General features: G+C 44.5%; 1 protein-coding gene across 3 annotated transcripts in view; it reads right to left on the bottom strand.

Moving 5' to 3' along the window:
- The window catches only part of PPP1R42 (protein phosphatase 1 regulatory subunit 42), a 525575-nt gene that overhangs the window by 233744 nt on the left and 275395 nt on the right, over window positions 1-16436 (bottom strand). For all 3 annotated transcript variants that reach the window (XM_085605503.1, XM_085605502.1, XM_085605504.1), the window contains one exon: window positions 8993-9131. In XM_085605503.1, coding sequence (XP_085461629.1) covers window positions 8993-9131 — 139 coding nt within the window. The remainder of the gene's footprint in view (window positions 1-8992; window positions 9132-16436) is intronic.

The following is a 16436-nucleotide window of genomic DNA, read 5'->3' as shown; positions in this document are numbered from 1 at the left end:
TATGTTGACAGGGCAGATATGGGCTTGCTCATGGCTACAGATGAGGGACAGGAGGAAGAGAGTGACCCATTCCCTGACCTGCTCTCTCAGAACCCTGATGATGGATCAGTAGATGGTGTAGCCTTGGCAGGCAGCCTCACTGTCCAGCAACAAACTGACTGCAGAAAACTTCTCAGCCAGTTCAGACATATATGTTTTCTCTGACTCCAAGTCAGACCACCTGTTACACTCATGAAGTGGACACTGGGGACAGCCTGCCTGTAAAGAATAAGATCTACAGGCAACCTGACCATGTCAAGGACTGTATAAGGACAGAAGTCCAAAATATGTTGGATTTGGGAGTCATTGAACCCTCAGATAGCTCTTGGGCTAGTCCAGTAGTCCTTGTGCCTAAACCTCACACCAAAGATGGCAAGAAAGAGATGAGGTTTTGTGTGGACTTCAGGGGTCTCAATGCAGTCACTAGGACTGATGCCCATCCCATCCCATCCCAAGGGCAGATGAGCTAATAGATACATTGGCCTCAGCCAAGTTTCTAAGCACATTTGACTTGACAGCTGGCTACTGGCAGATCAGACTAGCTGATGATGCAAAGCCAAAGACAGCATTCTCTACCCCTAGTGGGCACTATCAATTTGTGGTAATGCCGTTTGGTTTGAGGAATGCACCTGCCACTTTCCAAAGGTTGGTGAATCAAGTCCTTACAGGTCTGGAAGACTATGGTGCAGCATATCTAGATGATATTGCTGTGTTTAGCTCCACCTGGGAGGATCACCTGGTCCACCTGAGGAATGTTTTGGAGGCCCTGCAAAAAGCAGGCCTAACTATCAAGGCTACTAAGTGCCAGATAGGGCAGAGTCGGGTTGTGTACCTGGGCCACCTTGTAGGTGGAGGCCAGGTTCAACCATTGCAGAGCAAAATCCAAACCATAATGGACTGGGTTGCTCCCACTACCCAGACTCAGGTGAGAGCCTTCTTAGGCCTGACTGGGTATTACATAAGAGTTGTCAAGGGGTATGGATATCAATAGTGACACCCCTGAATGACGTAACCTCTAAGAAAATGCCCAGAAAGGTTCAGTGGACAGTTAGCTGTCAAAAGGCATTTGATGACCTGAAGCAGGCAATGTGCACTGCTCCCATTCTGCAAAGTCCTGATTACTCCAAAAAGTTAATTGTGCAAACAGGTGCACCTGAGTTGGGGGTAGGGGCTGTACTGTCACAGTTGAATGATGAAGGTCAGGATCAGCCAGTAGCTTTCATAAGCAGAAGGTTGACCACCAGAGAGAAACGTTGGTCAGCCATTGAGAGGGAGGCCTTTGCTGTGGTTTGGTTGGTACTCACTTCATTGTTCAGTCAGACAGACCATAAGCCCCTCTTATGGCTAAAACAGATGAAGGGTGAAATCCCCAAACTTCTCAGGTGGTCCATTTCCCTACAGGGGATGGACTTTTCAGTGGAACATAGACCTGGGAGTAACCATGCCAATGCAGATGGACTCCCCAGATATTTTCACTTAGAACATGAAGACTCAACTGGTCAAGGTTAGTTTAATGTCCCTGCGGTTGGGGGGGGGAGGGGTTGTGTAGGAGAGTAGGATCTGTTTCACATGGTTATTCCCACTTTCTGCTGCTGTAACACTGTTTTTCGACTTTAGTCTGGCTGGGGCCCTGCTATTCAGGACCCCAGCCTAGCTGGTTCCTCTCTAAATTGACTCCATTTACCTTAGCTACATCACAAATTGGATTCTGAGGTCCCCTTATAAGTCCCTAGTATATGGTATACTATGTACCTAGGGCATAGGTACCCCAGAGGCCTACCAGGGGCAGAAGCATGTATTATACCACCCCTGGAAAGCCTTCCAAAATGACACCACAGGTCTGCTACTGCAGCCTGGGTAAGGTGGTGCATGCACCCCTTACTGAGATATAGGTTCACTATATCTCACCTATCACTGCACATAGAAACCTATCAGTCACCCCTATGGCAGCCCTTATCAATCCTGAAGGCAGGGTGCTTGGTTATATGTGAGAGGGTGCCCAGGCATGAGCTGACATACATACATTACACAACTAGACTCGGAAGAGGCGACCCCATGAACCTCTAGCACTGACATTACACAGACCCTATCAACATATTATACGTGACTGTACAAAACACGGTCCCCTCCAGGCGACCAGGCCCTAGGAGACTACTTGCAGGAGGTTGCCATGGTTTGGATTGAAGACGGGCAGGGTGAATTCTTGGCCTCCCCCATTGATGTCAACGAGGTGCGACAGGCGATAAAAGATTTACCCAGCAGCTGGGCCCCGGGATCAGACGGCCTCACCGCGGATGTTTATAAAGCATATCAGGAGGTACTTGCTCCTCGACTTGTCGAGATATATGCAGAGGCCCTGGAGAGAGGTTCCCTTACTCCAACTATGCGAGAGGCCAGTCACACTACTACTTAAACCGGGCAAAACTCCAACCCAATGCTAATCATATAGACCATTATCACTGTTGAATCATGACTATAAAATCCTAGCTAAAATTCTGGCAACGCGTCTCTCACTACTTGTAGATAACATCTTCTGTCCTTTCCAGGCGGGGTTTATTCCCGGGCGCTCCACAACCATTAACCTGCGCACAGTATTCTCAGTAATAAACCAGATGGAACCCACGCTCCCAGTGGCTGTCGTGATGCTGGATGCAGAGAAGGCATTCGACTCCCTGGAGTGGTCTTTTCTATATGCAGCAATGCACAAATTAGGTATCCCCATAGGTTTCATGGGCCTGGTTAAGCTTTTATACTCCAATCCGGTCGCTCGACTCCGAGTAAATGGAATTCTCACAGCTCCTTTTTCTTTGTATCGAGACACCCACCAGGGATGTCCATTATCACCCTTATTATTTATTATTTATTATAGCAATGGATCTCTTGGCCCGCCACATGCAGGAGCGCCACCTCCACTGGAGCTTACAACTCCATACTGGCCCGCTTATAGCCTCTTTCTACACAGATGATGTATTACTATTTGTCCGTCACCCTGCAGAAAATCTCTCTCCATTATTAAGAGAGATAGTCAGATTTGGCGTTCATTCGGGCCTGGTCATAAATTGGTCAAAGTCAGAAATCTTCCCTCTGACGCTGGCAACCACCCAGGTGGACATGGAATTCCCCTTGCGCTGGTGTGATACACCTCCTAAGTACCTTGGAATTTATTTACATTGCAATGCGGACAACGTAATCCGAATCAACTACGGACCGGCCATTGACCTTCTCACGTCGCAGGTCGAGCGCTGGATTAAACTACCCCTTTCCAGCCAGATAGCCATTATTAAAATGGTAGTACTCCCGCACTTGAAATACCTATTCACAAATATCCCAATTGCATTAACAACTGCTTTCTTTGCAACTCTACGCTCTGCGTTAATCCGACTGATATGAGGGGGGTAAGCAACCAAGAATAGGTTGGGAAACTCTTACCATGCCATATGAACGGGGAGGGTTTGGGGTCCCCAATCTCTATCTTTATTATTTGGTAGCTCAGATTCACTTCATGAACTTCTGGTATCACCCTGATGCTCGCATTCAGTATCTGCGACCGGAGCGATCACAAATACACCCGAATACACTCGTCACTGCTCCCTCAAGGGCTCCCGCAATGACAGTCGAAAATACAGACAGTATCCACAACATGTTGGGCCTGGACCAAACTGCGTCAATATTTGCAACATGACATCTTATATTCCCCCCACATACCGCTACCCGATAACCTATGGCTACCCCCACTACCGAAAAACGTACGAAACGTACAATGCAGGAGCTAAGACTGCACACAGTAAATGATCTGTTTAAGGACCACCGGCTGTGCTCGGTGTCGAAGTTGGCAGCGACAGGCGCCGCGTCCTACATGGTCCGATTCTTAATACACAGAGTGCAGGGAGCCCTGAGGAGTGTCCTGCTGGATGCTGCTACAGAACCAATGGACTTTCCCCCTCTCACCCTGGTCATCTCATCTACCGATAGTTAACACCTTATCTCCCGCCTCTATCACTTATCGCAATCTATGCGACCCACAGTGGGCCTCAAGGCTAGGACGGCTTGGGAATTCGACCTGGGTGAGCCACTACCCGACGAAACATGGTCCTATTGCTGTGCCCAAACCCGATACGTATCAAATAACTATAGGCATAAACTGCTAAATTTTAAATACCTTCATAGAGCATATATCACTCCAAAATTGCTGGCCAGAATCAATCTTACCGTTTCGAATGCATGTACCAGATGTGAGATGCCAGGCGCGGATTTTGAGCACCTTGCCTGGAATTGCACTCCTATCCAAGATTACTGGGAATCGATTTTTCGTAACTTATCAATCATGATTGAAGTTACACTAACACCCTCCCCATTGATGGCATTGCTAGGATATGTCAAACCCCTTAAGAGAAGTGTGCGAAGATTCGCCACGTTTGTACTCCAACGCCAAGTATCCTTACAGTGGGGTAGAGCTCGAACTCCAACAATCAAAGACTGGGTTCGGGACCTCATTTATTGTAATGAAACAAGTGAAACAAGTGATATCTATGCTACATTACTACCTCTTACTTCCCGCCCTCAGGATATTTGGCAACCACTTAAAGATTACCTACAGATACACTCCTTAGATGGTTCAGACGAGATGTGAGATGAAACATGTATATGCAATATCCCCGCTCTGCTAGGCGTCCACGCCTGGTATATAGGCACAAAACGGCTTCTTTGTGGAACATATGCACTAGTAGTTGTAAATTGAAAACTGACCACATATGTGGGAAACTGTACACGATCATATTATGGATTACACATGCTCCGTTATTGTTATATTAGGTAGTTTTGTTTTTTATGTTTGACAGATTTTGATGTCGATATTAACAAAGGAAAGACAAGATAAGGATATGCTTTAACTATAATACGCAATGCTGAAGTCTTTATTCCTGCAATGTCATATATCTTCTTTTGTTATCGCTTTGGAAAAACCAATAAATAAATGTTTTTTAAAAGCTACATTCCACAGTATCAGCCATAACAGAAAGAACTGTAGTAGCCCTAAGTCAGCACTAAAAGGCACAAGTAAAGGACATCAAATATGTACCTATTCATGAGGAGGAGAAATCATCAATTCCAGTAAAGATTCTGGAGCCATTTGAGACTTTGTGAATCATTTTCCTATCTACACGTTGCATGATCATTGCTTGTAAAGCGGTGATGACGTCCTGCTAACACATTACACCATATATCAACTACAAGCTAAGTAACTCCAGTAACCTAAAAGCTAGACTATAGCTTAAGCAATCATATTCGTCAGAATAAATGCATTGTTATGATGGCTAGCTAATAATTCTATCCTCATAAATACTGCTCTGAAAGTTAAGCATAATTGGTTTGAAGATTAGAAAAAAACACATAAGCTGAAGCTGTTGTCTATTCCACAGCGAGTGGCATGGAAAGCATGAAATAAATGCATAATGACTGCATTACAAACAACGTGATAATACTTAAATCAAATATGCATAACTACATTCTAATTATTGCAAAATGTTTCACGAACCAGCTCACAATATCAGCATTCACATATGGCTTTCACACCCAATTTGCCCACAATCGACATGAGAAGAATGTAACAAAGTGCATGGCACTGAATGGAAATGTTTGAATAAATCCTTAACACTGGCCTGCTACGGCGAAGTGCCCTACTCAACCACAATGCAATACTCTTCAAGGGTAGTAAGCACTACATGGATCTCAGGAGTTTGTGATCAAGTTCTGTTTTTAATAGGGGTTTGTGGAATTTGCATAATTGGCTTTCACGTAATTATGCCAAATTTCTGGAAAATTGCACTAAATTGGGCAAAATACAAATATGGTACTTAACGCTATATTTGGGTGAAATGCATTCCCATATCCATATTGGACGCAAGGAAACATTTCATGCTAAGACAATACCACAAAAACCACAAGTAAAAAGAGCAACAGCCGCTCGTGTTCTGGTCATTTCTTGTGCTCTTGCGAGCACTATACAAATACAGCAGCTACAAAACATGTTGCTGTTAAGCATTGACGAACAAAACACATACCAAAAGATTTGAAACAATAGTGTCTTTACAGAATTTGTCTTTGTCAAATTTATTCTATTATTTCAAAGCTGCAATTGTAATCTGTTGACCACAAAAATATTTGAAGTTAGTAAAGTATCTTGTGTTATAGTGTTTTTGATTTTTAGGCTTGGGGAGAAGAGGTGTTAAGATGGGCGGTAGCGGAGCGAGAGGCGCTGTACCGTGAGGAGAGTCGGGGGCTGCGCAAGCGTCCTATCTCCCTGGAATGGGCGCACCTGGCTGAATCATTCAAGAGCGAGATGGAGAAAGAGGAGGGGGGGGGGCTGTGGTGACTGCCCCCCGGAGTTCCCCCGCATAAGCAGCAGTGCATGTTGACGGAGTTGGGTCGTTGGGGCTGAGAGTGTGTGCCTGACTCCTGATTCTGGGAGGTGTGGTGATTCGTGTGGTTGGGTTCCCCCTCTCGTGATGCATGGACCGGCCTCCTTCCTTCCCCTTCCGTGGGCTTGGGGTGGGGTTGACCTCTGCTCCGGCCCGCCCTCCCTTATTTCTCCCCCCCCCCCCCCAGGGGTATGCTCTGAGTCCCCCAGACTAAGATTGCTTTCTTTGTGGCATGGTTGGGTACGGAGGGTGGGTTCCGGGTGGGATTGGGGGTTGTGGGACAGTTGAGCGGACATCGCTCCCCTTGAATACATTTGTTCGTAGGCTAGGTATGTAAAGCACACCACTGTGATAGAATGGTGGCCTTCCTAGCGGCCTTGGGATATTATTGGAATATATCATGGACAACACTACAATTTGAACATATGGCGCACAATGCCTGAATTGTAACCTGTGTTCTCTGAATAATTAAATGTTCAATGTGATGTGTATTATGATGTACCCCCACATGAAAATCCCAATAAAGTTTGTTTAAAAAAAATAAAAAAATAGTGTTTTTGATTTTCCTTGTTGTTGTTGGAGTTTTGCTATTACATACTCCCCACTGTAAAAGTATCTGAAGAGAGTCTGAATGTGGAAGTGGATGTCTACGTTAAAAACGAGTACTACCTGGGTACGGAGTCCACTTTGTCTCCGCTCTGGCCTGTCCCCCCCCCCGCTTTTCCTGTGTATCGGTAGGGTCCTCCCCGGGGGAGCGCATACTGCTGCTTCGATTTTTTGCTGCCTTGTGGATTTGTTTGTTATTTCTTACATAAAAATGGAACCGCCATCTGGGGGGTCCGGACGGTGTGGCCGCCAATGTTTTTTCTTTCCAACTCCTGTGATCTCTCTCTCGCTGCAGCGTGTGTTTCCCACTTGTATTCTATGCTCTTATCGTTTGCTAGCGGCCGGCCCGAAGGTTGTAGGCCCATTTTTGTAACTCTTTTGACTTCTGTAATAAAGGTTTCAAAAAAAAAAAAAAAAAAACGAGTACTACTTTGCATAGACTCAAACTATAAAATAGAGTCTAGCATGCTATTGGTGAGGAACACATGAACATTAAATGGAGCACTTGTCAATAGACTAGAGACAAGAGTCTCCTGCAAAAAAATACATATGTCAGAATGTTAAAGTGAATAGTCGGATGTTGCATGGACAGAGCACCAGAGAACCGTACAATCTCCTCCCTACTCTGTAGAGGTTTTTCTTTTTATATTAAAGTCAATGTGAAAAATGTCATGGCTTCTTGCTTGACATATGCCCTGCCCCAAGATTCAAATCACTGTTCTCCATAGGTCTAGTGGCAGCATACCTCAGAGAATTCAGCAATCCCACATATTAGCTGAGATCTAGGAAAAGCATCAGAACAAACCCACTGATAAGTTCAATTTCCAGCTAACTTTGAATCTCTTACCCAGCCACACTGATGTAGATCTGTGATGTGAGACAACTACAAGTATTTGTTGAGCCCAGTGGGATGCTTGACCCGGTCTAAGCAGGATTTTGCCTACACTGTGAGACAGAGTAGCTTGTTGATTCCATCATGGAAGACCAGGGAAGAGGGATTGAGGTCTGTGGTGTCAGGACACTGATTTTCTCAGACCTGTAGGCCTGCATGCGTCACGGCCGACCACAGGGTCTTAGTTGCCAAACTAAAACAGATAGGTGTGTACCACCTGCCACAGTGGACTGTATCCATCTTGCCGTTTCAACAACAAGTCATATCTATACCTCGAAGCAGATTATCGAGCTCAAGAGTGGGACAGTGAGCAAGGTCTGATCGCCTGCTGGAGTACCATAGAACGATATATGATAATGGAACTTGTTGACTTCATCTCGTCACCTTACCAGAGTAGACATTGGGCCATTTCAATGGGATTGTTCTGTTTTCTCCAGACAACCAGCACAGTGGAAGCACAGTTTGATGATGTTAATAAGATCAGCATTTCCATTTGCTCCAACTACTGAAAGAACTGATTGTCGAAACCCATCTGGGGCAGGAAGGACAGAAGTATGCTACTGCGGTGCTAGCACAGGAGGGCTATGTTCACCTGAGGAGCTTATCCATCAGGACGGTAAATCCCTTTAAGCCGAGGTAGATCAGAAATGCCCTGAATGATTAAGGATACTATCACTAAAGATATCTCAAGTGAGAAACGTAAAACCAAATTATTACAGGGTCAACTTATGCCAAAATAATATGAGACGTGCACTGGTTGTTAGTATTCACTTTCTGTATTCCATAATGCACAGGTCTAAAAGTATGAAATCAATGTTCTCAACACAAACATAAAGGTTTCCAGCAAAGGTTACAGCAAAAGAGATATAAATTCTCCTGTTGAGTACACAGGTTGCAAACAGAAAAGGGACGTACAGGGTGCAACACTGCGGCTGACAATGCCGCTTTATCTGGTTAAATGATCTGAATGATTTACTGAAAGAACCATTCACAGTAGTGTTTTGTATGACAGCTGTCAGGAAGCGTGACATGTTCTTACCGCCAGGGAATGCAGAGTTCTTGGATCAAACAGCAGTTTCTCTCCCAGGGGCAGGCGTTGGCTTTCCATGTGTAGCTCGCGGAGCTCTTCACACCCTTCCAGTCCTTCCACCACAGTGATGCAATTACAACCTAAATACCTGAGGACGACAGCACAGGCCATCAGCAGAGGGAAGGGCCAGGTACCAACACGAAGGTACCATCGATCAATTCAGGTCATGCATGTTAAAAATGATGGTGCAGATATTAAGGGCAACTCAAGAAAACAGATTGCTTCATGGGAACATTTGACTTAGCGTGCGCTCTGCACTTTCTTAGACCGTGTTTTCAGAGAAATGTAATCACTACATACATATTGGTCTGACTTTTTTCACAATGTACAATCTATACCAATATGTGCTCTGAAACCCGGTTGGGTAGAAATTGCACTTTATAAGGCAAAAAAAAGAAACAAGCATTTAAAAAAATATAACAGTAAAATATGCACTTGTCTGCCTTCCAATGGAGGCACTAAGGCAGAGATTAGGCCTTTCTGGACCAGGTCGCAAAGCTATTTCGGATTCCCAGACACGCCCAAACAGGATTAGCCACATCCAGGTATAATATTTACATGAAACAGGAAGGCATCAAGGGGCGTGCTTGTGTGTGCCAGGATCCAGGAACTAAAGCAAGTGAATTTCACCGGGAGGCAGACTAGACAAACAAGGACTTCAATCCTACTTTAAGCACATGGTAATTAGTAAACATTTATAGACCTTGGCACAACACGTTGCTATTCTAAACGCATCACAGAGTCTGTGTTTAGGTTCACAGCAGGTAAAAAAGGAGAAGTGACAAGGAGCCATTCCTTTAGCACTAAGGCAGTCGATGTCAATCACTTAATTAAGGCAATAGGAGAGCTGGGCATATGATTTAAATCTTGTCACTGAGAGAGACAGAACTTAGAGATCAATCTTGATATCTATGCATCCACTCCAAAAGGTAGATAAATGCTACTTAGCTTGACAGTCACATGTTTGTCACCTGGGCTGGCTATGCTGGTGACCTCCCTTTCTTTTATTGAAGCAAGCAAGGTCATCTCAGCCCATCACATCCTTGCATTATACTTCTGGATCTATGTGTCGCACTTGTCGCTGTTGCCTATCCTACCTACACTAAAGCGCCTTTACATCACAGGCTCTGCGCTCAACCAGTTCTCACCCTACCTCTCTGACCTCCTGTTGCCTTCTCTGTGGTCTGCCAATCCACTAGATCACATCCCACCCACCACAGCTGGAGTCCCCCAAGGCTCCATCTTGGCTTCTCTCCTTTTCTTGCTGTATTATTACCCCCTCTAAGCAAGGAAACCAAGTAGGTTTCTGTTTTTCCCAGCTTTCTTACCGCTTTACAATTGTGGATATCAGACTATCTTGCTGACATTCATCATCGGATGGCCATACACTCCCTCATCCAAAACTCATCTAAGCTAAAGGTCCAATATTTCTCTCCTCCTCCGGAATATCACTATTCCTAGCCTCATCTACTTCTCCATGACATTCTCACCTTTGCTATGTAACTAGAAGCCTCCGTGTTCCCTTCAACTGCTCCATGCAGCTGGAACCTTCATCACCAAGACGACAGCACAGCAAGACATCAAATACTGAACATAGGTAGATTCTGTCCTCAGAACCCCCTCCGCAGATTTAGCACTGTATAACTCACTGGTTAACAAACTGGAACAGTTTTGTAGTAGGCCTCCCTCATCCCACTCAAACTCTGCCACAAGGGTACTCTACAATGTACCCAGAAACACTCCTATTTCAAGTCATCGACATCAATCTGGTTGGTTTTCTACTATAAATAGAGCCTTAGTCAAATCTTTTTTGCTTGTCTTTCAATACTGTGCATGGGTCAACTACAGGTTATCTTGTTTGTACTCTATCCCAAACTATCCGCTCTTAAACTTATGATCATCCAATCAGTGCATTCTAATTGCACCACTACCAGCTTCTTCACCACCCAGATTTCAGTCCTTCGACATTCTTCGACCTGCTTACTAGAATGCTCTCTCACTGAACATAAGGGTTAGACCAGCACAATAGGGATTTAAAACACATCTCTTGAACCCATGTTGGATAGATATTATCAAGAGGGAGGGGGATGACTTGAGGGCACAGTCACTTTTTGTAGATACAACTCATTTGAAGTGATAGCTGCCCTAGACGTTGAAATATTATACTTTGTGTTGTACAATATTGAGCTTTATGGATGTCTTAATGTTCTTGGTTTTCAAACAACAGCTTAACACTTTCCAGTAATAAGTCCATTGATTTTTTTTTACCTCCATTCAATTGCTTGATTGTCCTATGTACTTGCATTGCATACTTGGTCTAATGTACAACATTTCTGGTTGAGATGATGCTCAAAATAAAGAAATACAAATATGTGCCTTAGGAGATCACTTTATATGACCTGAACAAGGGTTAGGCGCAGCCTTACTGGGAAAACAAGAATCTAATAGGGATATCTGTGGAATGGTGCGGAGGGTGATGGAAGAATAAGCCATGGAAGCAATACTGTATGTGGTGCTGGCCCAAACATCAAGAACTTAAAGAAAGGCGTGATCTACAAATGTATGGTAGCAAGTTAGAAACACAGCAGAAATTAACGTTACTGGTAATCACTGGAAGATAATGGCAAAAAATAAAAATCACTTGTTTAAAAAACAAAAATTGAAAAAAATAATTTAAGAAGGCTAGGTTTACTTATTTGTAGTTTTTGTAAACCACTCAATCTGCAAGTTCAAGCGTGCTTGAAAGGAGGGTAAGAAAAGGTAAGTCACAGGGAAGATTATTGTATAATTGGAAACCTATAGAAGTGGGATAAAGAATCGAAAATGCTCAAGGGAAGTTCCATCACTCGAAGTCAGATGTTACCAAGGGCGTTAAAGTCTTCTGGGAGGAAGTCTATGTATTAATAAGGTAGCCTTATAGCAAACAGTAAAAAGATGTACACCAACGCATGCCTGGTGAAGTAATGTATCTTGCAACTATCCTACGCATCTTTCTATCTTCGCTTTGATTTTCAACTTCTTTGGATGAGACTGGGAAGAGAACGGGTTTTAAAAATGCAGAAGCAGGACTGGATCAGCCAGACTCCAAGCAACAAACTGCAGAGCACTGTGGCTAAACTAGAAGTTCTTATGGTCACATACTCGAACTAATGATTCTCCAGAAGGTATTGGTGGCAAAAATCTATTTCTCTATTCTTCAATGGATTGGTCACAGAATGAGCCACGGCGAGGCGAGTGGTGTCAACAACTACCCTTTGAACAACTCAAACAACATTCTAGGGATCAAAAGCTACCCATCATCAGTAGACAAGTCATAGTGGCAATTTTAGGTGACAACAAAGTCTGGCAGTTTCCTTTCAACAGGAGAAGACATTAGGAGCGGAGGTAAAACATACCTCTTTGGGGCATGACAAGGCACGGTATGGAGTGGATGTTTGTTTTCAGAGGTGCACTGTAGCGTTACATTTAAAGAATGAGAACACACCTATTAGTATGCTGCTGATCTGGAAAGATAGATTGGAAGGCAGGAGAGGGTCCTGGATACCTAATGCTACATAGATGAAGTGAGAAGAATTGATATGCAGCAAAATCAAGCCACATTAACACGGGTAGTACAGCACCCTCTTGATAAGTAAGGAGGCCTGGTCCCCTTGGGGGCACTGAGTAGGTAACTCACTACTTGCAGGAAAGATAAAATGGTCCAGGATATCAACACATGTATAGGTTATGTATCAGGGAACATTACAAGATGGTGGCAGCTGATTCAAAGCCTTGTGGAGGGGGAGCCAGCAGACAGTAAGGAGCACCATGTGAGCTACTGAGTCCTAGATAATCCATGTGGTACAATCAGCAAGTAAAGCTTGTATCGAACAATAGAGGTGTCTGTCAAGCAAGTGTCTTAGGAGCAGTGGCCTCACACGAGTAAGGAGGATTGAGCTAGCGTCATATGGGCTACGATGCCAAAGAGGAGGCATTCAGTACGGATAGTAACAACAGGCCAGTAATATAGTGATATAGTAGGTGATGGCCAGCATTGGAAGAGATCACATACGTTAGGGAGCACATAACATTTGAGCATTCTCATGTAGCTGTTTATCCTTTCCATTACAGCAGCACGCCAGGAGGAACATCCTCATTTATATGTAACTTTACTTTTATTGTTTTGGGTTTTCATAACCTGTGAAATAATAAAGGAAACTGACTTACAAATTCATGATGGGCGTTCAACAGTGTTAAAACTCAGCAAACAGGCACTTGAGGCTGTTCCTTGAAGTACATGATAAGTGCTTGTACCACTGTTTTCTTATGCTTCATTGTAGCTACAAATTACCCTGGACTCTTTAAGGGCATTGAGGCAGCCCATATGTATACTTTAGTCTTTGCCTTTGTAAGTTGAGGCAACAGAGATAACTCTTGATACTTCTCAGGCATGATATTTATCGATGCTCCACTGTCAATTATGAATGGCATCAAACACCCACTTATCTTTAGAGTGATCTTTTGGACAATGTTTGAATGTTTGCGGTGCCTTTTCATGTTGATTTTTCTTCACTGTTGTTTTTTCCTCACATCCGACCAGCCCCACATGTGCATGCTTTCCTGAAGTAAATATCAATATTGCACAATTGTCATTGTATCACTAGAAACTGTTCCTGAGGAACTCTTTGTCGATGATTTAGATGATGATGGGTTGTTTGCGGATTTGATGGATAGCTACGGCCTTCCTCCCTGCCAGTTCCTGCAGTGCGAAGCTTTGGTTGGTACCTTTGGACAGCTAAGGGGTGGAGGTAGAGATGAGCCGGCGACCCACCCGTTACTGCATGCGTTGATCATTCTGGGCACTGCGGGACACCAAGAGAAGTGGCACCACAAAGCTCTGGCTGCCGCGGCTATTAGTCCTATGGGGATCTCTAAGGTAAGTGGGAAAGGGCGATAGACAGGGAACTCACAGATGGAGAATGGGGTATGGTAATAAGGTCCAACAAGAAAATATCAAGGAGCACCAGACTTAAGTATACGCAGTTCAACTATATCCATATGGTTATATGACACCTCATAGACTCAATGTTACCCATGGTGGCCAAATGAGAAGGTGCCCGAGGTGTGCCTATTTGGATGCCGGTTTTATACACATGACCTGGAGTTGTGGCATTGTGCAAGTGTATTGGGAAGGAATCCTGGCTAAGATAAAGGACGCACTGGGGAGGGACCTGGTGGTAAATATGGAAGTCTGTTTGTTAGGGCTCTTCCCACGTCCTCCTAAACGAAAGGTGTGGAATCAATTTGTAGACCTGGCCTTAGGCCTAGCTAAGAGACGGATAGAGACTGGTGTGGAAATCCCCTTCTGGGCCACAAGTGGCCAGTTGGAACAGAGAGGTTATTAGTTGGGCAGGTGCGGAGGGCAGAGCCTTGAGTTGGGAGGAAGAGAGGGGCATCCGGAGACGATTGATAGCGGACTTATAAAAGGAAGCACTGGCGACCTGGGAAAATCCAGAGCGGGAACAAGACGTTGGGGAGGAGACTGGGAGTGATAGTGAGTGATTTGCACTTTCCCACACAGAAGGCCCTGGCCCTGCTGGGTTGGGGCATGCACGGACTATCAACTATAGGAAGGCAAACACGTAGCCCTACTAGTGGGAAAGATAAGCGATAGGTGAGAGAATGAGGTGTGTGGGTGAGGAGGCACCCCCCTCCCCCCCCCCCCCCGGGAGACACACGCACCATACAGAATATATCATGTAATTGTTAAGACTAATAAGTGCATCCTCAGAATCAGATGCTTCTCTGTCCTCTATGCATGCAAAATCTTCTTAGTTTTCTTTTTTACTTTAATTGGTTTAAATGTTTATTTTCAATCGACTATGAGTAAAATTGATAAGGACATTGCCTGAACCCTGGTCTGCGGCCAGAATCGCCCACCGAGACAGGGCAGGGAAGAAGCGGTAGGCAGGGGTCACGGAAATCACAAGCAACCTGGGGTGGTGGGCTAACAGGCACGTAAAGGGTGGCGGTCACTACGCTTACACATGAGATACGGGACATTATGCACTGCCCCATGATTGAAATGTATGTAAACCTGTCTAAGTGATAAATAAGAATTAGACCAAAGATTTTAGCAAATACTACTTGTGTAACTGTAATAAACTCATAAATGTCAATAAAAATATGTTATACTTTGATTTAGATGATGATCGACTTCGTTTGGTGTCGATTTTCCTTAGTTTGTGTGACCACTTACTTGGCCTTATGGGAGCACATCAAACATCGCTGAGGTAGCATTCGGTCGTCCACCTTGTCATCACACTATGACGCACTTTCTTTTCTCTTTGCATTGCAAGTCATCACAAAATGGGTTGCTTTACCACAGCCAATGCATATTTGTCCGATTGCAGGGCATTTGCATTTGTGTGGAAATGACAGTCCACATCTGTAACACTTTTTCTTCTGTGGAGACATCATCCTGTGTCCCTCAGCCTTATACTTTGGCTAACTCTTCATGCTCATGACTGGCGCATTTTGGGCGTACCGCCAGCCTCCATGTCAATCGCTTGACAATCAGCACGCTCTTCAGCGTGATCAGCCTTGAGGACTTGTTCCAAGATCAGAGTTTCACTCAGCATTCGTCTTTGAAAGGAATCTGACAGACAGGCATCGATTACTCTGAGGCAGGTAGCTTCCTCATCGTTAAACTCATTGAATCTACAGTGCCTTCACCAAAACATACAGTCTTTCAACAAACGCATTGATGGTTTCACCAGGTCAGTGGCGTCCTTGACCGAATATGTATCTTTCATAATCCACATTTGGCACTGGATTACATTTGACATTCAAGGCTGTTTTAATTTGGTCATACATCACCTCGCTTTCTAATGATATCTTTTTCAAGGCTTTTTTCACTCCTTCACCAGTCATGTTCCTTAAAACTTTATGAACTTTTTATCAGCTTTTTTATCTATGGCATCAATTAAATCTTCAAAAGTCTCTATCCATGCAGTCCATCTATTGCCAATATGGTGTTCCTTGGTAGCATCAAATGCAGATGGCGGTTTTAAAAATACAGCAGCAGTATACACATTGGTGAACAGTAGTGGTCTCTCAAGCGCTTCTCGTGGAACTCGATCAGGCAGAGCTTCGCTAGCGCTTCGTGGCGTGCTGGCTTCGGGGTCAGCCATAATGACTTTTGGAGCTTGGACCTCACCCTGGCTCTCCTTTGGAGCTTCTTTCTTGAGGGCGGTCTAGGGAGTTCTGGGTCCCTATGCTGCAGCTTTGGTGGTGGGCCGCACAGCTGTTAAACACAACCCCTGTGACCCTCCTTCTGGGGCCGCTCCACATCAGGTCGTGGAATGATGATTTGTTAATGGTTTTGGTAACAAGACAAACCTTGTATACCACT

Source organism: Triturus cristatus, chromosome 5_1 (genome assembly GCF_964204655.1).
Source record: "Triturus cristatus chromosome 5_1, aTriCri1.1, whole genome shotgun sequence".
Lineage (NCBI taxonomy): Eukaryota > Metazoa > Chordata > Amphibia > Caudata > Salamandridae > Triturus > Triturus cristatus.
The sequence above is the reverse complement of the archived record's forward strand: the minus strand, read 5'-3'. Positions and strand labels throughout refer to the sequence as shown.